The sequence below is a fragment of the Coregonus clupeaformis genome, chromosome 37 (genome assembly GCF_020615455.1).
Source record: "Coregonus clupeaformis isolate EN_2021a chromosome 37, ASM2061545v1, whole genome shotgun sequence".
In the NCBI taxonomy this organism is placed as follows: domain Eukaryota; kingdom Metazoa; phylum Chordata; class Actinopteri; order Salmoniformes; family Salmonidae; genus Coregonus; species Coregonus clupeaformis.
The window spans coordinates 7,914,491-7,936,443 of NC_059228.1; the positions used below are offsets into that span (position 1 = coordinate 7,914,491).

Consider the following 21,953-nt stretch of genomic DNA (forward strand, 5'->3'; position numbering starts at 1 on the left):
TGTATTCTTCTCGGGGTCCAAAAAGTTAGAATTATGGACCCGGACCTGCTCGGGTCCGGGGTCAGGTCTCGGGTATTCGGGTTCGGGTGGACCCGTGAAGACATCTAGTCTGTGGCCATTTCGTAAATTGACTGCCAGGACACCCAGGGGCCCCCAAATCTGTGGTGGCTCCATATCTAAATATTTTCAGGATACATGTATACCTCTGTGCCAAATGTGATGTTTTTTTTCAGTCTTCAGAAATATAAGATGTATTACAGAGTTTGCCCTCCAGTGGCCAAATCTGAGGTGGCTCCTTTTTGAAATATTTTCATGTTACATAAATCTACATATGTGTCAAATTTGGTACTTTAATCACAAAGTGCACAAGGGATTTGCTAAACCACCCCACTACACAGCATAATCCTGAGTTGATCCAAATTCTAAAGTGACAGTTCAATATGCTAAGGATATTGGAAATTCATCAATAACTGTATTGGGAATGATTTAGCTAATCTCTTTGCATACAAGCTCCACTGCTCCACTGAATGGAGAGTCTTTACTCTAGCTGCCACTGTATACCGGTATAAGTACTATTTATTGTTTGTTTTAGTGTCATTTATGTGCGATGAACTGATAGTAGATGGGCACATTAGGAAAGAAGTGGATTCATCCAAACAGGCACATCATTCAAAACCATACTTGTCCACATGTTGTATGTGTTGTTACTCTAAAATAATAGTCTTGCATTTGAGTAAATACCCCTGATATTAAATAAATCACACAATTCATTACCGATTACGTGAATCTCTGGCGTCGATTGCATTTGTCAATTACAACATGGTGCCGTGAAGGCAAAGACAGTACAGTATGAAGATAGGCTAAATCTGCTTCTCCAATAGAAATCCCCGATTACGCTTGAAGACGATGTTGGCTAGCAAAATTCATGAATAGAAACACGTCATCGCCGAACTGCGCATGTGCAGACCGTCAAATCAAAGGCACTTCGATATAAAGTTGTTTTTGACGAAAATGAAAATGTGTCAGTTTGTCACTTTAACGAGTTTGGAGTTATAACATGTTCAAATACTTAAGACATTTGCTTGAACCTAGGTTGTGCCTTTAGACTTCGAGAAAATTAACAATTAAGGAAGAATGTTTCACTTCGCTCATTGACTTCTCAAACCCCGGCGTGATCTGTTTCGCAAGCGTTCCCGGAAGTCTCGCGATGTTGTGCCTCTGGGTTTAGAAACTCTGTGGTTAAGGTTTCTCTGATTTGTCTATCTGAAGTATGCTGCAATGTTTTAGCCGACCGGCCCAGTTTACGAGACAGCTTCTGGTTGCGGGGAATAGTTTGTACTTTAATCAACATTTTAAGTGAGTGTTAAATGTCAGATACTATCCACTTTAAAAACCCTAATGAAATTAGCTAATAATTAACCAGCTAACTGTAACGTTATTTTGCCACAGAATGACACAGTAGGTAGCTTTGCTACCTAGCTAGCGCGGGCTGACTAAGCATTAGCATAATAGCATTAGCAGCTAGCTACGTAACAGTACACAAGGTAGCAAATCATCTTTGGTAGCTAGCTAACCAAGGAAAAATCTATGCACTTCATTTATAACCAGCCAGTCTAGCTACCTCACCTGGATGCACCAGCTACGCACAAAATTTAGCTAGCTAGTAGGACTCCGGCTAGCCAGTTAATGAGGTTAATCTCTGCTGGTTGCACTCGGCTATCCCAGTGCGGCTAATTTGCAAACTCAAACCAGCCTAGGAAGAATACACTCGTGCTGTGAACAAATTAAATGTGACTAGCTATATTGTAACAAAGTAGGTTAACTTGTAGTAAACCAGAAGCTAGCTAATATATTTTGTTTACTTGGTGTACAGAGCTGTTTGCCAACATCTGTTTAACGGTAAATTGTTACTTTATTGAGGAGTGTTGTTAGTAACAAACAAACAAACAATCCATTTGTTTGCTGTTGTTTTCATAGTGGACTGGGTGATATACCCGGATAGACCCAGGTATTTAAACTTTATTTCCAACCTATACAATTCTGCATATCTGCCTGTTGAATTAATTGACTGACGCGCTTGTGTGCACGGTACTATTGGTCCGCTGTTCTTCTGTTGACTTAATGCTGGCGTCTGCTCAGCCACCTTTCACAGGCCCCAAATCCAGAACAAATTCAAGAAAGCATACAGTATTATATAGAGACATTATTGCATGGAACTCCGTTCCATCTCATATTGCTCAAATAAACAGCAAACATGGTTTAGGAAAAAACAGATAAAGCAACACCTCACGGCACAACGCCTATCCCCTATTTGACCTAGATAGTTTCTGTGTATGTATTGATATGTAGGCTACCTGTGTCTTGAAAAAAAAAAAAAGTATGGAGTTCTGTCCTTCTGTTCTTGTCTATTAATGTTCTGTATTATGTCATGTTTTGTGTGGACCCCAGGAAGAGTAGCTGCTGCTTTTGCAACAGCTAATGGGGATCCTAATAAAATACCAAATACCACCCAAGGGCAGTCTGTCCTCTACCTTCATTGAGGGCACTGCCAATTTGGGGTCTAAATATGGCACTTCAGTTTGGGCAGTCCATCTACCTTGCATCACTCAGAATGCTCGCCAATATACATTCCCCCCCCTACATGTTAAAAACAATCATTGTAACTTCCATCTGTCTGTAGATGGCTTGTTTAGTCAATTGATAAATAGTGGGTAGAATAATAACAGCATTATCCCCTGTGTTGTACAGGCTTGAGTCATCTCTGCCCCTCAGAATGACAGACCCTGCCGTGAAGAGGGTGGTCAGTGAGATTGTCCGCTCTCCAGAGGACAAGCGGGTCTACAGGGGTCTGGAGTTCACCAATGGCCTGAAGGCCGTGCTCATCAGTGACCCCACCACAGACAAGTCGTCAGCAGGGCTGGACGTCAACATAGGTACAGTATTCACCCCCTCCACCTCTAGCCTAGGCATCAGGCAGCCTCCCAGCCCCATTCTCAATACCAGGACCTCTCTCATTTACATTTTAGTCATTTAGCAGACCCTCTTATCCAGAGAGACTTACAGTAAGTGAGTGTATACATTTTCATCCCATAGCGAACCCTATCTCTCCTTAAATGTTACCTCTCTTTATCTGTGTCTTTATTTATTTGTTTCAAGCCCCAAATTCACAAAATAGGAGAAATTCACAAAAATCACAAAAGTATACAAAAGTACCACATAATCTCTTTAACAGGATTTGAACCATGCTAGCCTGACAGCTTGAATCCTTTAGTGTCTTTGTGGATAAAACAGCATCTCTCCAGTGTTATGGCTGCCAGCAACTAAACATCAATTAACTTTGTTTTACTTTATGAGCAGCAGTGTGTGGAAGCAAATAAACATACTGATTATCTGTGTTCGACACTTATGTCTGCCACCTCAGGTTCTTTGTCGGACCCAGGGAACATATCAGGCATTGCCCACTTCTGCGAACACATGCTGTTCTTGGGCACAGAGAAGTACCCCAAGGAGAATGAGTACAGCCAGTTTCTCAGTGAGCATGCTGGCAGCTCCAATGCCTTCACCAGTGGAGAGCACACCAACTACTACTTTGACGTATCCCATGAGCACCTGGAGGGAGCACTGGACAGGTGGGTGAACCAACAGGCTCTAGTTCATGAGGGCACAATGTAGAATTTGTCTTTGCAAAATTAACTTTACTTATTGGACAACAAGTGTTTTTTATTGGACAAGTTCAGGTAGCCCCTCCCCGTTTCAGTTTGCTTTCTTCCGTTTGGTGCTTTTTGAATATGACCCAGGTTATGTCAAAGTAGAAATTCTCCCATGACTCTTCCATTTTGACAGCTTGGATGTGCCACTGTGACTCAATTAGGCTGTCTGTGTATGAAATATTATGCTTTTCCTCATGACTAGCAATTTATGTTGCTGTAAAATCCCTCCCAAACTGGACTGGCCTCTAGTTGGCGGAGAAGAGGTATAAAATACGTTTTATTTACATTCTCAACTGAGCCGTCTCTGGTCTGTTGTTTTTCTCTGTTTGATAGTGAACTACTCTAGTTCTATAGGGACACGTGATGTGTGTAGTCTGTGTGTGTTCTCTAAATATTAATATGTGATCCATCCCCTGGGTCTACCTGAGGTGCGTTCAGTTTGCTATGTTGCGGAAAGGTTTGCACTGAACAACACGTTTCCCTAAAACGTTCTTGTATGTTCTTGAACAGACTTTGAGGTATGTTTGCGCCTGTTTGGTGGGTGTGGCTGAAGCAATGAGTGACGACGTATTTAAATGGCCGTGGTAATGCTGTCAGCGTTCCACAATCCAACCCCTCAAAGTTTTTCAATTGGTTGTTCAGTGCAGCACCCTTTGCGTTCAATTGAACGTTCCAGAACGTAAACATTTACTGAACGCAGCACAGGTGTTAATCCCAGAGAGCCACCAGGACACATCCCCCAGTCTACAGTTACCTGTCCCAGTGTCAATTTCACCCCTACCAGTACCTGAGACCTCAAGGATAGAATGGGATCAGTTTCTTTAGCTCTCACATCTTAACTAGGTGTGGATAAGGTGGAAGGGTTACTGTTAGCATACAAATAATTGGATGGGGAAGCTTCAGGTTTAGTAAGGTTCCCCATCTTGAATGATGAGGCCTTTTTAGAACACCAGCCTTTCCTCAGTCGATTATGGCCACTGTGTGTTGCCTAAATTATGTATTTTGGATGGAGTACTAGTATAACTTCTAGCTGTAGATTTGGGTTAAGCTTTGTAATAATAGTGTCTATGAAGCACCTGTTCAAGCCTCATAGTTTCTCATCCTAATAGTTCCATAGTGCTGCTGGGAATGCATGAAAGTAATGGAGCACTGGAGTCTATGATCTGGGTTTTGGAAGCCATTTTTAAATCCATATCATGAACCTTCATAGAATAGTGCTACAAATGAAGGATGGTCGTTGAAAATGGGTGTATGGGGCTACCAGAATAGTAATTACAGGTGTATAGGGCCATTTTAATATAGGACAACATGCTTGTGTGACATCTCAGATTTCTGAATCATCCAGCTACGCATGTTGACAATCGTTTGCTGCAGGCTATGCAAAGCCTAGCTGCGGAGGGCATTTACTTTGGCTAATTCACTTAATTGCAGTCATTCTGCTTTGCATGGCAGTTGCTCTTCCTCAGTGCCATTCAAATAGCTTTGCATACAGATCTGTCAAATGTCACTGCTGTCTATTGAGTCTGCTGACGAACAGCCTTATGCAGAGAAAAGTATACCTCTGAATTCAGACCGTGTGATTTTCCACATTTCACTGTAGTCATAAACCTCTGGCCTGGAACAATAAATAGCACACACACCTAATACACCTTTTGCACAGTCATCACCTGAAGGCCTTCACCAGGACAATCAAGTTAATACTCAAAATAAATTCATCCAGTGGCCCCAGTGTTCTAATCTAAATAGCCTATTTTCCTGTTTTTGCCTAGTATGCATGTTAACTTGTTAAATGATTGTCTTGTCCTGTATGTCTCTAGGTTTGCTCAGTTCTTCCTGTGCCCGTTGTTTGACGAGAGCTGTAAGGACCGTGAGGTGAATGCTGTGGACTCCGAGCACGAGAAGAACCTGATGAATGATGCCTGGAGGCTGTTCCAGCTGGAGAAGGCCACTGGCAACCCCAACCACCCGTTCAGCAAATTTGGGACCGGTAAAAACGTCATGCCACCTCACATACTATAGACGGGTCAACCCAACCCAGCATGTATCCTCCCACGTCATATTCGTTAGGCACAAAACTTAATACAACGAACTGAAACAGGACTGAAACAGGAGGGACTACCAGTACTTAATTTTCCGTTGCAAAACTTTTATGTACAATGTGCCGTTATGAACATGACCCAGCAGTCCTGTATAAAACAACTAAATTCCTCTCAGCCTTTAATTGTGGAATGTGTACTCTTTCTCTCTCTGTGTTCTCACATGATTATACTTTGAGCAGCTCCCAGCCCAGAAGAGCCAGCTGGTGGCAGTGTTGAGTTATATAAGCTTTATTTTTGGCTAATAACAGAAACTGGATCAGCTCGGCCGAAACACTCACTAATAAACGAATGTCGGAGACAAACGGGGTCATGACATCCTTCACAAAAACATAACATTCTTAGATATGCTTAAAGGGAAACATTTCACCACAAATTCATTTTCACATGTATATATTATGGTGCTTGAGATAATGAATATTTAGGCAAATGTTTTTATTTTTGTCATTTAGCAGACGCTCTTATCCAGAGCGACTTACAGTTAGTGAGTGCATACATTTTCATACTGGCCCCCCGTGGGAATCGAACCCACAACCCTGGCATTGCAAATGCCATGCTCTACCAACTGAGCTACACAGGGCCTACAACACCTAGATACAATTTTATTTTACCCTTATTTTACCAGGTAAGTTGACTGAACACATTCTCATTTACAGCAACGACCTGGGGAATAGTTACAGGGGAGAGGAGGTGGGATTAATGAGCCAATTGGAATACAAGGAGAGAGTCCACATAGCACACAAAGGGCTATGCATTTAAACACAAAAAAGCAGTGGCAGGTCAGACAGGCCCTAAAACAAGAATGATGGAAGATGACATATCTGAACCTAATGTCATAAAGCTGAAATACCACAGGAAAAAACCAGTACAAGCAATCTTTCCCCCTCTGCCTGTGAGTTAATGACAGCCATTTAAAAAAAAATCCATTCCAACTATAAATGTTATCTGGGCACTGAGGGCCGGCTGTATATCTGCAGCCGCTGGCCTGGCCCTGCATCCTATAACACCAGAGAGGGAAGGCTGAGACAAGCAGAGGCCTGTGGCTTTAACATTACTACTGTGGATGGACTGGGAGGAAGGTAGTCTCTAGACAGACGGGTTGCAATGCTGCAGTTTAACATGGAGGACGAGTCACTGGTAACGTCACTGCCGCATCCGCTTCATGCACCACACCTATAAAGTGGTGAAGGGCCCCTTTAACAGTTGACATCTCTCCAGATGTTCTAGATGTTGTGTGGCTCTGTCTGTTATTTGTTTTAGCAGAGGGAAATACCCACCAGCTAGCCTGCCACAGATGAAGTGCTAGACTTGGGCTGTGGTTGTGTAGGCTAATTAGTCCCACAGAGGACAGAAAAGTGGTCGGTCTGTCACTGCTGGCCTTACTCAGAATTGATCACTGTTGCATCACTGTTGGGATTAATTTTGTTCACACATTGGTTTTCTTAGAACAAGCTTGTTTTCCTTATAAGTGGATGCATTCTCCCTCCCACTGTGGACTGTTTCATAAAGTCCTCTTTGACAACAATTCTGGCTTTTTACAAATTGATTTGATGCATTGATGTCCTCATTTTTGCCACAGTTTTTTTTCTCCAACACATCATATAATGATAAAGGTTCGATTCGTTTGTCCAATTAGGTTAAGCACTCACTGCACTGTACATACATTACAAAAATATTAGTGCATGCATTGACTAGCTGGTTAAGAATTATATCTGGTTGATTTTTCAGGTAACAAGTTGACTCTGGAGACCAGGCCATCCAAGGATGGGATCGACATCCGCCAGGAGCTCCTGAAATTCCATTCCACCTACTACTCCTCCAACCTCATGGGACTGTGTGTGCTGGGAAGAGGTAAGTGTGTGTATGGTGTGTTAGCCTGTGTGTTTGTGTGTCGTACCTCCACTTATATGTAACAATCAGAGAGTTGCTGCTGGATCAGAGATCTTAAGCTGGTTTAGATGTAGAAAAGAACCTGTCAGCTATACAGAGCTAAAAGCTCTCGCATCCTCTCTTAGGTCACACTAAAGGCTAGGAAGTGCTTTTCTTAATACTCCTCTCCTGGAACTGTCTGGGACTGAGCCCCCAAAACACTCAGCCAAGTCCTGCAGTCATCTGTTTGCTCAGCCGTCCAGAGACATACAAAGTTTGAACTTAAACTTCCAACTAAAAGTAGAGGTCTTATATCACTTATTATTGTATGGGCGATAGCGCCTACCTAGCTCAAATTCTAGACGTCGGATTAAAACGAGACTATAGCAAAGACAGTACAGTACAAAGATGGGCAGAAACTGCTTCTCCAATGGAAATCCCAGATCACGCTTGTAGGCGATGTCATGGCGACGTTGGCTAGCTAAGCTCATGCGCAGAAACACGTCATCGGGTCTAACGTCGTCTCGCACCAAACTGCGCATGTGCAGCCGTCAAATCAAAAGCACTCCTTCGATATAAAGTTGTTTTTGTCGAGAATGAAAACATGTCACTTTCACGAGGTTGGAGTAATAACATGTTCAAATACTTAAGACATTGTCTCGAATCTAGGTTGTGCCTTTAGATTTCAAGAAAATTAACAACAGGAAGAATTTTTCACTTCTCATTGACTTCTCAAACCCCAGCCTGGTCTGCTTGGTCTATTTCGCATGTGTTCCCGGAAGTCTCGCCGCGAGACTAGCCTACATTTCCTCAACCAAGATCAGCCTCTCACAACACAAACTGTAGCTGATAAAACAAATCGTCTTGTTAAGAAACAGTTAGCTACTGTAAGTAGGGCATTGGCTGTGCATTGCAGTGTGTACACATGCTAGCTACCTAATTAGCTAAATCAACAAATGAGACAGACACGTTGCTGCTCGAGCATCCTGAACAATTTCCAGCCCTTACCTTATGATGCATTAATTCAGTACACCTTCCTCTGTCAATGCAATTCTCTTCATGCCATTTTAATCCAAATTTGCGCTGACTGATCAACAGTGTCAAGTTACTTTTCAGTGTGTTCCCAGAAATCTGAACCAAGTAAGTAAAATTCAGTTTAAAGTACTTATTTTCCAGACGTTGAAGTTGGGTTAATTTTAGGTTCTGAATAAAACGTGAAAATAAGTCTTTTCAGGAAGTTTTAAAATATTTATTTTCCTGATGTTGAAAATACATTTTTCGGACGTTGAAATTGGGTTCATTTTTGGTTCTGAATGAATGTTGAAAATACTTTCTCTACTTTTTTTAATACTGTACTCTAATGTACTGTGCTGTGCTCTACTGCAGTGGTTCTCAAACCTCTCCTCTGGGACCCCAAGACATTTCACAATTTTGCTGTAGCTCTGAACTAGCTATTCAAGAGCTTGAGGATTATTTGACAAGTTGAATCAGGTGTGCTAGCTCTGGAATAGATCAATTACATGGAACTGCCTGGGGTTTCTGGCCTAGCACTACACAGCTGATTCAAATAATCAAAGCTTGGTTATTTGAATCAGCTGTGTAGTGCTAGGCCAAAAAACAAAATGAGTGGGAAACCCTGCCTTAGAATGTAATACAGTACATTTCAGTCTGAGCAGGGATCAGGACCAAAGAGAATAAGTGATTTAAGACGTCTACTTTTACAGTTGCAGTTATTTCCCCTTTAATACGCTGTCCCCACCAGCCCCAGTAAAATATTCCTGAATAACCCTTGTGTTCACCTTTCCACTTCTGTGAGCCATGATCCAATGAGTCACTGGTGTGTTCTTTCCCAGTTGAAATGGTGCATTTAGTGACACCATGTCCTCTATAGTAAAATGAAATGGGCTGCACTTGGCAGCTGGTTTTACAATGGTATGACTTCATTAATGGCTTTCACAGCTACACGGGTGATAGTGTCTGGGCACATTTTGCTTGCATTATTGACCTCTCCTGTTACTGTACAATATTCTAAACTAACTTACAGGATGAAAACAGTGCTTCATGTACATGCAATTAAATGCTACATAACAATTACAGTATAGTAAGTGTATTTGAATTGTTTTGTAATTTGAATGGTTTGAGTATGAACCCAGGAAGATTGATGCGTATCTTAATAAATTAAACTAATCTCGCCCTTTTCTTTTTCTCATTCACACAGAATCATTAGATGAGCTCACCACCATGGTGGTCAAGCTGTTTGGAGAAGTGGAGAACAAGAATGTGCCTATCCCCGTGTTCCCCGAGCACCCCTTCCAGGAGGAGCACCTCAGGGTAAGCTCCTTAGTTTCTTCCCCCAAGAGGAGACATACTCGCACGCACAAATAAATATATGGATACACACTCAAATACATACTCCCATGGAAAAGTTGTGCAACTGAAGTACTTTTCGTTGTCTCAATTCAAATATCTCATTCCTAATTTTCCTTCATAGCAATTCTACAAAGTGGTACCTATCAAGGACATTCGGAACCTGTATGTGACGTTCCCCATCCCAGACCTGCAGAAGTACTACAAGTCCAACCCAGGCCATTACCTGGGCCACCTGATAGGCCACGAGGGCCCAGGGAGCCTGCTGTCTGAGCTCAAATCCAAAGGTAGGCCAGAGGGCTGTGATAAAGAGAATCTCAGTTTAAGATTTAGGGCTTGATAGAATGGTAGAAAACCGCAGCTTCCGCTCAGCCCAGGCAAACCTCTTCTCGGTCCTGGCACCCCAATGTTGGAACCAGCTTCCCCCTGAAGCTAGGACAGAAGAGTCCCTGCCCATCTAACGAAAATGGCTGAAACCCTACCTCTTCTTAAATAATCCCACAGCAACACTTTCACACATTTTTACTAGTACTGACTTTGCTGATAGCTAAAAATTTACTTAATATGACTGAGATAGGTGGTTGTCCCACTTAGAGATCTTAAGATGAATGTGATAACTAAGTTGCTATGGACCCTCTGCTAAATGAATAAAATGTTAATGTAGAAATATCCTAAATTCCTTTTTTTATTTTTGTAACAGTCAAGGGTTTATACTGCTGTATATGTGTAGAAGTGTTTGTATTTGAATTGATAATGGGAGCTGTGCCCTTTTCTTCTTCTTCAGGCTGGGTAAACACGCTAGTCGGAGGCCAGAAAGAGGGAGCTAAAGGCTTCATGTTCTTCATCATCAATGTGGACCTGACAGAGGAGGGACTCTGTAAGCATTATGATCTCAGGGATTGTGTTTGATTTAGTGTGTGCTTTGTTTGTGTGTATGTGCCCACACCCTCATGTCAGAAAGCTGTCTGTGTGTGGTTTACAGTACATTCGGAAAGTATTCAGACCCCTTGACTTTTTCCACATTCTGCTACGTTACAGCCTTTTCTAAAATTGATTAAATTAAACAAATTCCACATCAATCTACACACTACCCCATAATGACAAAGTGAAAACATGTTTTTAGAAATGTTTCCTAATTTATTAAAAATAGAAAACAAATACCTTATTTACATAAGTATTCAGACCCTTTGCTATGAGACTCGAAATTGAGCTCAGGTGCATCCTGTTTCTATTGATAATCCTTGATGTTTCTACAACTTGATTGGAGTCCACATGTGGTAAATTTAAATTGATTGGACATGATTTGAAAAGGCACACACCTGCCTATATAAGGTCCCACAGTTGACAGTGCATGTCAGAGCAAAAGGCATGAGGTTGAAGGAATTGTCCAAAGAGCTCCGAGATGACAGGATTGTGTTGAGGCACAGATATGGGGAAGGGTACCAAAATAATTCTGCAGCATTGAAAGTCCCCAAGAACACACTGGCCTCCATCATTCTTAAATGGAAGAAGTTCGGAACCACCAAGACTCTTCCTAGAGCTGGCCGCCCGGCCAAACTGAGCAATCGGGGGAGAAGGGCCTTGGTCAGGGAGGTGACTCTGACAGAGCTCCAGAGTTCCTCTGTGGAGATGGTTGACCTTCTGAAAGGTTCTCCCATCTCTGCAGCACTCCACCAATCAGGTCTTTATGGTAGAGTGGCCAGACGGAAGCCACTCCTCAGTAAAAGGCACATGACAGCCCGCTTGGAGTTTTCCAAAAGGCACCTAAAGGACTCTGACCATGAGAAACAAGACTCTCTGGTCTGATGAAACCAACATTGAACTCTTTGTCCTGAATGCCAAGCGTCACGTCTGGAGGAAACCTGGCACCATCCCTACGGGATGCTGTGGGGATGTTGTTCAGCGGCAGGGACTGGGAGACTAGTCAGGATTGAGGGAAAGACGAACAGAGCAAAGTACAGAGATCCTTGATGAAAACCTGCTCCAGAGCGCTCAGGACAACAGACTGGGGCGAAGTTTCAACTTCCAACAGGACAACGACCCTATAACGACCCTAAACGCACAGCCAAGACAACGCAGGAGTGGTTTCGGGACAAGTCTCTGAATGTCCTTGAGTGGCCCAGCTAGAGCCCGGACTTGAACCTGATCGAACATCTCTGGAGAGACCTGAAAAATAGCTGTGCAGCGACGCTCCACATCCAACCTGACAGAGCTTGAGAGGATCTCACCAAATACAAGTGTGCCAAGTATGTAGCGTCATACCCAAGTCTGCCAAAGGTGCTTCAACAAAGTTCTGGGTCAAGGGTCTGAATTATGTAAATGTGATATTTCTGTTTCTTTAAAAAAAAAATCTAAACCTGTTTTTGCTTTGTCATTATGGGGTATTTTGTGTAGATTGATGAGGGGGGGAAACAATTTAATCAATTTTAGAATAAGGCTGTAACGTAAACAAAATGTGGAAAAAGTCAAGGGGTCTGAATACTTTCCGAATGCACTGTATGTTCTGTTTCAACCATGTGAGCTGAAATGTCATTTGTCTCTGTAGTGCACGTGGATGACATCATCTTCCACATGTTCCAGTACATCCAGAAGCTGCGCACGAAGGGGCCTCAGGAGTGGGTCTTCGAGGAGTGCAAGGTAAATACTGCACTGTAGTACCACTCACTCCTAGTCTCTGAGCTCAGTCTAGTTTCTGAGTGGCAGGTAGCCTAGGGGTTAAGAGCTTTGTGCCAGTAACTGAAAAGTCGCTGGTTCGAATCTGAGCCGACTAGTTGAAAAATCTGTCCATGTGCCCTTGATCAAGGGACATGACCCTAATTGCTCCTATAAGTCGCTCTGGATAAGCGCATCTGCTAAAATGACTAAACTACTCACTATCTTAGTAGCCAGTGTATGTGCTGTCAGGAAACAATCATGCATGTATAGTCCTTTTTACAAAACCAAAATAAAGTCAGGACCAAGACTAAGACTCAAATCGTCTTTTTGTTGGCCTCATAGTTAAACCTCTGGTGTATTTAACAGAACACGTGGATGACATCTGAATTGTCTTTTTGTAAGTGTCGCTCAATCCTCCGTTGTATGTAATAGTACTGTATTTGCATGTGGTTGACATGTGACTTGTCTCTCCTCCGCAGGACTTAAACACAGTGGCCTTCAGGTTCAAGGACAAGGAGCGGCCTCGTGGCTACACCTCCAAAGTGTCTGGATTACTGCACGTAGGTGGTGCTCTCTCCATTTCTTAAGGTCGTCTCTACGGTGATGCACTGCAGCTCCGTGGCTCTGTTTGATGACAATGATGTCATCAGACTGCCTTGTCTGCCAGTCTCTTATTTTGTGGGAAAAGATTCAGCAGACTCAGCCCCAGTCTAAATTAAACTGCCATTCCTGCTAGAGTCAAAATATTACTATGGTAGCAAGGCAGTCATAGAGGAGGGTAGGTTGTCCAGTGTCTTTTGGTCTGTTGGTTTTCATTCCTCTGTGTGTTAATCTTTTTTATTTTTTTATAAGCAGAGCACCAGTTCTGAGCTCCAGTGAACTGTGTTCCCCTGCACGTGTTAGTCAAATGCCTCCCCCATTGTTAGCATGTAAACCTGTTTTTTTTTTGTCCTCTGTTTTGCAGTACTACCCTCTGGAGGAGATCCTAGCAGCAGAGTACCTGCTGGAAGACTTCAGGCCAGACCTGATAGAGATGGTGCTGGACAAGCTGAAGCCAGAATACGTCAGGTTAGTTCCAGCTCTTTCCCAGGTCACTAACCGTGTTTGCTCTACTCTCCTATACCCTTTTCACACTATCATGCCGACCCAGACCATACTGTACTGGCTTTTTTTATTCTGTTTTCACATTCTTCTTTCCAGCATAGTTTCAGCAACTGTGGCGGATGCATAATCAAACCAGCGCAGTCCAGATTGGCTCAGTGTTGCAAGGGTACCAGCGCTCCACTCAACTAAGAATACACGCCTATGACACTTCTGTTTGAAGAGCCTTTTGATAAACACGTTTGTAATGTCCTTGAAAAGAGTACATCCAGCAACTATCTACACTATATATACAAAAGTATGTGGACACCCCTTCAAATTAGTGGATTCGGCTATTTCAGCCACACCCATTGCTGACGGGTATATAAAATCGAGCACACAGCCATGCAATCTCCATAGACTCATCTGGGTTTGGCTACATGCCTGAATGCATTGTGCCAACTGTAAAGTTGGGTGGAGGAGGAATAATGGTCTGGGGTTATTTTTCATGGTTCGGGCTAGGCCCCTTAGTTCCAGTGAAGGTAAATCTTAACGGTACAGCATACAGTGACATTCTAGACGATTCTGTGCTTCCAAATTTGTGGCAACAGTTTGGGGAAGGCCCTTTCCTGTTTCAGCATGACACTGCCCCCGTGCACAAAGCGAGGTCCATACAGAAATAGTTTGTCAAGATCAGTGTGGAAGAACTTGACTGGCCTGCACAGAGCCCTGACCTCAACCCCATCGAACACCTTTGGGATGAATTGGAACGCTGACTGCGAGCCAGGCCTAATCGCCCAACATCAGTGCCCGACCTCACTAATGCTCATGTGACTGAATGGAAGCAAGTCCCCGCAGCAATGTTCCAACATCTAGTGGAAAGCCTTCCCAGAAGACTGGAGGCTGTTATAGCAGCAAAGGGGGGGACATCTCCATATTAATGCCCCTGATTTTGTAATGAGACGAGCAGTTGTCCACATACTTTTGGTCATGTAGTGTTTATATGGATATCTCAATGAAATGCAGAGGAATACTTTTATTTGAATCATTCTCCTTTCCTACATTGCCTCTTTCAGGGGACTTGGCAGGATAAGCTTTTTTCTACCTAGCTTTGAAAATGCCAGTATCTCACTGTGATGTTTGAAATAAGTACACCTCGGTTACAAACATTCAGATACCACGACACTGTTCTGCTGACGCTGCCTGAACATGAACTGAGTCAACTTGAATAACAAACAACCAAGGTCATACATGTTGTCACACAACCATTAGGCTAGGAGTGGAACTATTCAGTCATGTCATTAACCATACAAGCATGTAGGGGTACAGAGACTCAATCTAAATATGACCTTTAGTGATTTTAAATTTCCCATTACACACTCCGTTTAGTCATTCTCATGGCAAATTTACCTTAAAGGCCCAATGTAGTCAATGTGATTTTCATGTGTTTTATATATATTTACACAGTGAGGTTGGAATAATTCTGTGAAAATGATAATGCCCTTTTAGTGTAAGAACTGTTTGAAAAGACAGCTTGAAACTTCAGCCTGTCTCGGTGGATGGAGTTTTGGCCTGCTTGGTGACATCACCAGTTAATAGACCAATGAGAAAGAGAGTTCCAAACCTCTCTGTCAATAACAGCTAGTTTTCAGTTTTCCCCTCCCCACTCAGACCACTCCCAGACGGTCCTAGCTACAGTGAGGGAAAAAAGTATTTGATCCCCTGCTGATTTTGTACGTTTGCCCACTGACAAAGACATGATCAGTCTATAATTTTAATGGTAGGTTTATTTGAACAGTGAGACAGAATAACAACAACAAAAATCCAGAAAAACGCATGTCAAAAATTTTATACATTGATTTGCATTTTTATGAGGGAAATACGTATTTGACCCCTCTGCAAAACATGACTTAGTACTTGTTGGCAAAACCCTTGTTGGCAATCACAGAGGTCAGATGTTTCTTGTAGTTGGCCACCAGGTTTGCACACATCTCAGAAGGGATTTTGTCCCACTCCTCTTTGCAGATCTTCTCCAAGTCATTAAGGTTTCGAGGCTGACGTTTGGCAACTCGAACCTTCAGCTCCCTCAACAGATTTTCTATGGGATTAAGGTCTGGAGACTGGCTAGGCCACTCCAGGACCTTAATGTGCTTCTTCTTGAGCCACTCCTTTGTTGCCTTGGCCGTGTGTTTTGGGTCATTGTCATGCTGGAATACCCATCCACAACCCATTTTCAATGCCCTGGCTGAGGGAAGGAGGTTCTCACCCAAGATTTGACGGTACATGGCCCCATCCATCGTCCCTTTGATGCGGTGAAGTTGTCCTGTCTCCTTAGTAGAAAAACACCCCCAAAGCATAATGTTTCCACCTCCATGTTTGATGGTGGGGATGGTGTTCTTGGGGTCATAGGCAGCATTCCTCCTCCTCCAAACACGGCGAGTTGAGTTGATGCCAAAGAGCTCGATTTTGGTCTCATCTGACCACAACACTTTCACCCAGTTCTCCTCTGAATCATTCAGATGTTCATTGGCAAACTTCAGACGGGCATGTATATGTGCTTTCTTGAGCAGGGGGACCTTGCGGGTGCTGCAGGATTTCAGTCCTTCATGGCGTAGTGTGTTACCAATTGTTTTCTTGGTGACTATGGTTCCAGCTGCCTTGAGATCATTGACAAGATCCTCCCGTGTAGTTCTGGGCTGATTCCTCACCGTTCTCATGATCATTGCAACTCCACGAGGTAAGATCTTGCATGGAGCCCCAGGCCGAGGGAGATTGACAGTTATTTTGTGTTTCTTCCATTTGCGAATAATCGCACCAACTGTTGTCACCTTCTTACCAAGCTGCTTGGCGATGGTCTTGTAGCCCATTCCAGCCTTGTGTAGGTCTACAATCTTGTCCCTGACATCCTTGGAGAGCTCTTTGGTCTTGGCCATGGTGGAGAGTTTGGAATCTGATTGATTGCTTCTGTGGACAGGTGTCTTTTATACAGGTAACAAGCTGAGATTAGGAGCACTCCCTTTAAGAGTGTGCTCCTAATCTCAGCTCATTACCTGTATAAAAGACACCTGGGAGCCAGAAATCTTTCTGATTGAGAGGGGGTCAAATACTTATTTCCCTCATTAAAATGCAAATCAACTTATAACATTTTTCACATGCGTTTTTCTGGATTTTGTTGTAATTCTGTCTCTCACTGTTCAAATAAACATACCATTAAAATTATAGACTGATCATTTCTTTGTCAGTGAGCAAACCTACAAAATCAGCAGGGGATCAAATACTTTTTGCTAAGAAAATTTGTATTTTTTTTTATTTATGAACATTTTAATTTAGCAAAATCACTGTAAGGTACTTAATTGTTACCCTGAAATGATTTGATATTGAGAATGAAATCGCTGCATTGGACCTTTAACATTCACCTAAACTTCCCACTGTTGAATTAAGAGAACTATCAGAAACTGTTGAACCTGAATCAATGGGGAGCTCAATAACACATTCTGCAGTATTACTACCACTACAGTCACTACTACTCTACTTAAGTCACTACTATTGGCATCCTACAAATAGAACACTGATATAGAAAGGGCTATGGAAGGCACTCGCGCTGATGTCATAAGGTCGGCTACAAATCTAGCGTAGGCCACACGGAAAATGGAGTGTCTGACTCTAAACCGATCTGACAAGGGGGTTTATACATGCTAATAATGAGACCTGTCTCTCATCCTCTCCCTGCAGAGTCGCAGTTGTCTCAAAGTCGTTTGAAGGGCAGACAGACAAGACGGAGGAATGGTATGGGACGCACTACAAACAGGAGCCCATCTCTGAGGAAGTCCTCAAGGTGAGACTGAAATGCATTCAAACTCGACAGCTTTTCTATAAACCCATCACCCTGTGGGTGCATCTCAGAAGTCTTTCTTTGATTCCTCACGTCCTCTCCTTGCCTCATCCTCGAAACACATTGTAGGAGAAGATCGGCTGTTCCTCTTCTCGGACCTTCTCCTTCAATGCATTTTCAGTAGGAGGAACGGAAACAAGGAATAGAGGACAGATTTGAGATTCAGATCTGACTGGGCGTCTTTTTAAATCGTCCATTGGCAATGCTTAAATTGGCAATCTGCGATTACATTTGAGTAATTTACCAGACGCTCTTATCCAGAGCGACTTACAGTTAGTGAGTGCATACATTTTCATACTGGCCCCCCGTGGGAAACGAACCCACAACCCTGGCGTTGCAAGCGCCATGCTCTACCAACTGAGCTACAGAGGACCGTATAAAAGATGCTCAAAGTTGACCTATTTTGCATACCCCACCATGCCATGAGACATCCATGTCTTCATCACTGGAAAATATAAACGGTTGAGATATCATTTAAAAGCTTACAAACAGGGTTGTCAAACTATTTTATATATTAATATTTTTTTTCATATTTGCATATGTTGTAGTTTAGGACCTATTTTACATCATCTGAGGTGTTTGTGTTGTGCCCATCGGTTGAGACGCAACATGCTCTTACAGGGTAGGTGTCATGTTTTGGCTGATAAATGTGCTAAAAAGGGTAATACAATTTTACATTTCAACTTTCAAATGGTACCACAAAGATGGTTGAAGGTCCACACATCAGAATGTTGACTTGAATGGGAATATGTTGTTTTTAAATTAGTGTCAAGCCTCCATAAGAAACCTATTGAAATAATATAGGAAATAAAAAAGACATGAACACCATCTTTGTTGTAGTAATTAGAAGTTTATATTTCAATTTCAATGGTGTATCAGCTAAACTGCAGTGGTCTGAATGGATAGGTCCATTCTATTAATTATATTTCTATGATTTAAGTGACACCCACCCTGTATTCAAGAGCAGGTTGTGTCTCAACTGATAGCGGACACAACACAACCTCTGATGTGAAGTAGGGTCTAAGCTACAACATGCGAATATTACACAATTCTGACTTCACATATTTTTTGATAATTGATTTTAAAGGTAAGTCCCCCCCCAAAAAATTTAACATTGTTTTCAAGAAATTATAAAATAGTTTGACAACGCTGTTTTGTAAGCTTTTAAGTTATATCAAACTCAACCTAGCTATATTTTCAAGTGATGAAGATATGGATGTCTCATGGTATGGTGGGGTATGTAAAATGGGTCAACATTGAGCACCTTTATCTCCTGAATTTTTTGGCATTCAGGTTTTAATAAAAATCACTTTCTGACCACCTCTTCCATGGCCAGACATGTATGGAAAGTTTTGTTTAAATCAAAAGGGATGCTGTCAAAAAGTGATTGATTTCAAATGGATAAAGCCTATAATGAAAAATAATGTGACCGTTGAAATTAAGAATGCAATCTGCTTTCTCGTAACCTGTAGCTATTTACTTAAGTAGCTAAATAAATAAAAAATAAGAAAATGGTTTTGACAGTATTGAAAATCATGCCGTGGGTATTTCAAAATCTGGTATACTGCCGAACCCTAGTGTGTAGTTGGTTGCCACTGGACAAAGTTGATCCTGTGTCATGTTGAATCTGCCATGGACAGTTTGTCTATAGTTTATTGGCCATAGTTGGATAGATGTGTTGAAGCCTTTAGTCACGTATCAATAAATTCCCTACCCAACCCTCAACTTAGCAAGGAGGACTAGCTAAATCGTCTGTGTTTCAGAAATGGGGAAACGCCAACCTCAATGGCAAGTTCAAGCTGCCCATGAAGAATGAGTTCATTCCCACCAGCTTTGAGATCTACCCTCTGGAGAAGGACTCTCCCTCCGCCCCCACTCTAATCAAGGTAAGGCTTGCTCTGGATAAGAGCGTCTGCTAATTGACTAAAATGTTGTGGTGTTACATTAACAAACCGTTTTTACTTAAATTGCCAAGCAGCTAGACAGAACTGAACGTTTTGCTGCGTGTTTCAAGTGTCTGAATTGGTTCATAAGCTTTCATATGACAATGAGGAAACAGTGTCAGGATTGAGATGTTAAGTATTTAGTACTGTTGTCAAGGTGTTCTGATCAGAGGATGTACATGGTAACTACTACTGACAGGTTGGAATCTCTTGTGGAACAATTCTTTTGAGCTATTAGCTTCAGTATTACATTTTTGACTGCTGTTCACAACCCAATAAAGTACAAAAGCAGTTGTAGAGATTTGATATACCTCGTAAAAACAAGTATATGAAGATATCAGGCTGCAGTACTTTTTGCATGCCCTTTCTCCTCAATGGAATCTGCTGCTAATGTAACCATGCATTCTTTTTTCTAGGACACTGCTATGAGCAAGGTGTGGTTCAAGCAGGATGACAAGTTTTTCCTACCAAAGGCATGCCTTAACTTTGAGTTCTTCAGGTTGGTAGACAAACCACAGCCCCTGTTCAAGTTTATGAGATGATGATCTGATCAATCGTTTTGTATTATTTTCCTCATACAAACTATTGTAGTTATAGGACTCAAATACTGCTATTTCAAATCATATTAGGAAGGACCCCATGGGAACCCACTTGTCCTGCTGATCCCTATCCTTGAATTAATCAATTAATGTATAAGCAACACTGCTACTGTTTGCTTTTCAAGGACAGTGATTTGGAGAGAGATTTCTGGCTGTAAAGTTGTAGCTAACAGTTGATTCATCACTGCCATTTTCTCTACAGCCCGTTTGCGTATGTGGACCCAATACATTGTAACATGGCCTATTTGTACCTGGAGCTCCTCAAGGACTCCCTCAACGAGTATGCATATGCAGCCGAGCTAGCCGGCTTGAACTATGACCTCCAAAATACCATCTATGGGATGTATGTAAGTATCCACATTTCCCATCGCCGCCGCGACCCCAAACCCACCTGTTCCTCCCTCGTGCATTCTCAACCTGGGCCTTCGTATCAGCCCTGGCTGCATCATCCTCTTCATCTTTCCTTTCTCCCTCCTCCCTCCCTCGAACCGCCTCGTCGGAAAAGCTAGACTTGACAGCTTGAGGCTCTGAGTGTGGAAGACTGGCTGTATCTTTTCCGTCTATCTACGCCGTTTGTTTCTGTGTGTGTTAGTCTGTCTGTAGGAAGATGGGGAGGTCCTAGAGCCCCCCTTCCCTTTCTTGTGTCCTGTCCGTTTATGTTCCAACTTGTGGTTTCACTGCAAGGATGGCCAAATGTACAGTCGTGGTCAAAAGTTTTGAGAATGACACATGTATTGGTCTTCACAAAGTTTGCTGCCTCAATGTTTTTAGATATTTTTGTCAGATGTTACTATGGTATACTGAAGTATAATTACAAGCATTCCATAAGTGTCAAAGGCTTTTATTGACAATTACATTAAGTTTATGCAAAGTGTCAATATTTGCAGTGTTGACCCTTATTTTTCAAGACCTCTGCAATCCGCCCCCTGGCATGCTGTCAATTAACTTCTGGGCCACATCCTGACTGATGGCAGCCCATTCTTGCATAATCAATGCTTGGAGTTTGTCCGAATTTGTGGGTTTTTGTTTGTCCACCCGCCTCTTGAGGATTGACCACAAGTTCTCAATGGGATTAAGGTCTGGGGAGTTTCCTGGCCATGGACCCAAAATGTTGATGTTTTGTTCCCCGAGCCACTTAGTTATCACTTTTGCCTTATGGCAAGGTGCTCCATCATGCTGGGAAAGGCATTGGTCGTCACTAAACTGTTCTTGGATGGTTGGGAGAAGTTGCTCTCGGAGGATGTGTTGGTACCATTCTTTATTCATGGCTGTGTTCTTTGGCAAAATTGTGAGTGAGCCCACTCCCTTTGCTGAGAAGCAACCCCACACATGAATGGTCTCAGGATGCTTTACTGTTGGCATGACACAGGACTGATGGTAGCGCTCACCTTGTCTTCGCCGGACAAGCTTTTTTCCGGATGCCCCAAACAATCGGAAAGGGGATTCATCAGAGAAAATGACTTTACCCCAGTCCTCAGCAGTCCAATCCCTGTACCTTATGCAGAATATCAGTCTGTCCCTGATGTTTTTCCTGGAGAGAAGTGGCTTCCTCGCTGCCCTTCTTGACACCAGGCCATCCTCCAAAAGTATTTGCCTCACTGTGCGTGTAGATGCACTCACACCTGCCTGTTGCTATTCCTGAGCAAGCTCTGCACTGGTGGTGCCCCGATCCCGCAGCTGAATCAACTTTAGGAGATGGTCCTGGCGCTTGCTGGACTTTCTTGGGCGCCCTGAAGCCTTCT

At 42.7% G+C, this 21,953-nt stretch overlaps 1 protein-coding gene across 1 annotated transcript in view; it reads left to right on the forward strand.

Moving 5' to 3' along the window:
• Window positions 1–1,240: 1,240 nt before the first annotated feature.
• The window catches only part of LOC121553687 (insulin-degrading enzyme), a 44,410-nt gene continuing 23,697 nt past the window's right edge, over window positions 1,241–21,953 (forward strand). The window contains exons 1-15 of the mRNA XM_041866990.2: window positions 1,241–1,356; window positions 2,749–2,933; window positions 3,422–3,629; window positions 5,528–5,697; window positions 7,535–7,657; window positions 9,894–10,006; window positions 10,167–10,329; window positions 10,827–10,919; window positions 12,588–12,679; window positions 13,177–13,257; window positions 13,662–13,765; window positions 17,510–17,612; window positions 19,433–19,555; window positions 20,029–20,111; window positions 20,414–20,558. Coding sequence (XP_041722924.1) covers window positions 1,271–1,356; window positions 2,749–2,933; window positions 3,422–3,629; window positions 5,528–5,697; window positions 7,535–7,657; window positions 9,894–10,006; window positions 10,167–10,329; window positions 10,827–10,919; window positions 12,588–12,679; window positions 13,177–13,257; window positions 13,662–13,765; window positions 17,510–17,612; window positions 19,433–19,555; window positions 20,029–20,111; window positions 20,414–20,558 — 1,872 coding nt within the window. The 5' untranslated portion in view covers window positions 1,241–1,270. The remainder of the gene's footprint in view (window positions 1,357–2,748; window positions 2,934–3,421; window positions 3,630–5,527; window positions 5,698–7,534; window positions 7,658–9,893; window positions 10,007–10,166; window positions 10,330–10,826; window positions 10,920–12,587; window positions 12,680–13,176; window positions 13,258–13,661; window positions 13,766–17,509; window positions 17,613–19,432; window positions 19,556–20,028; window positions 20,112–20,413; window positions 20,559–21,953) is intronic.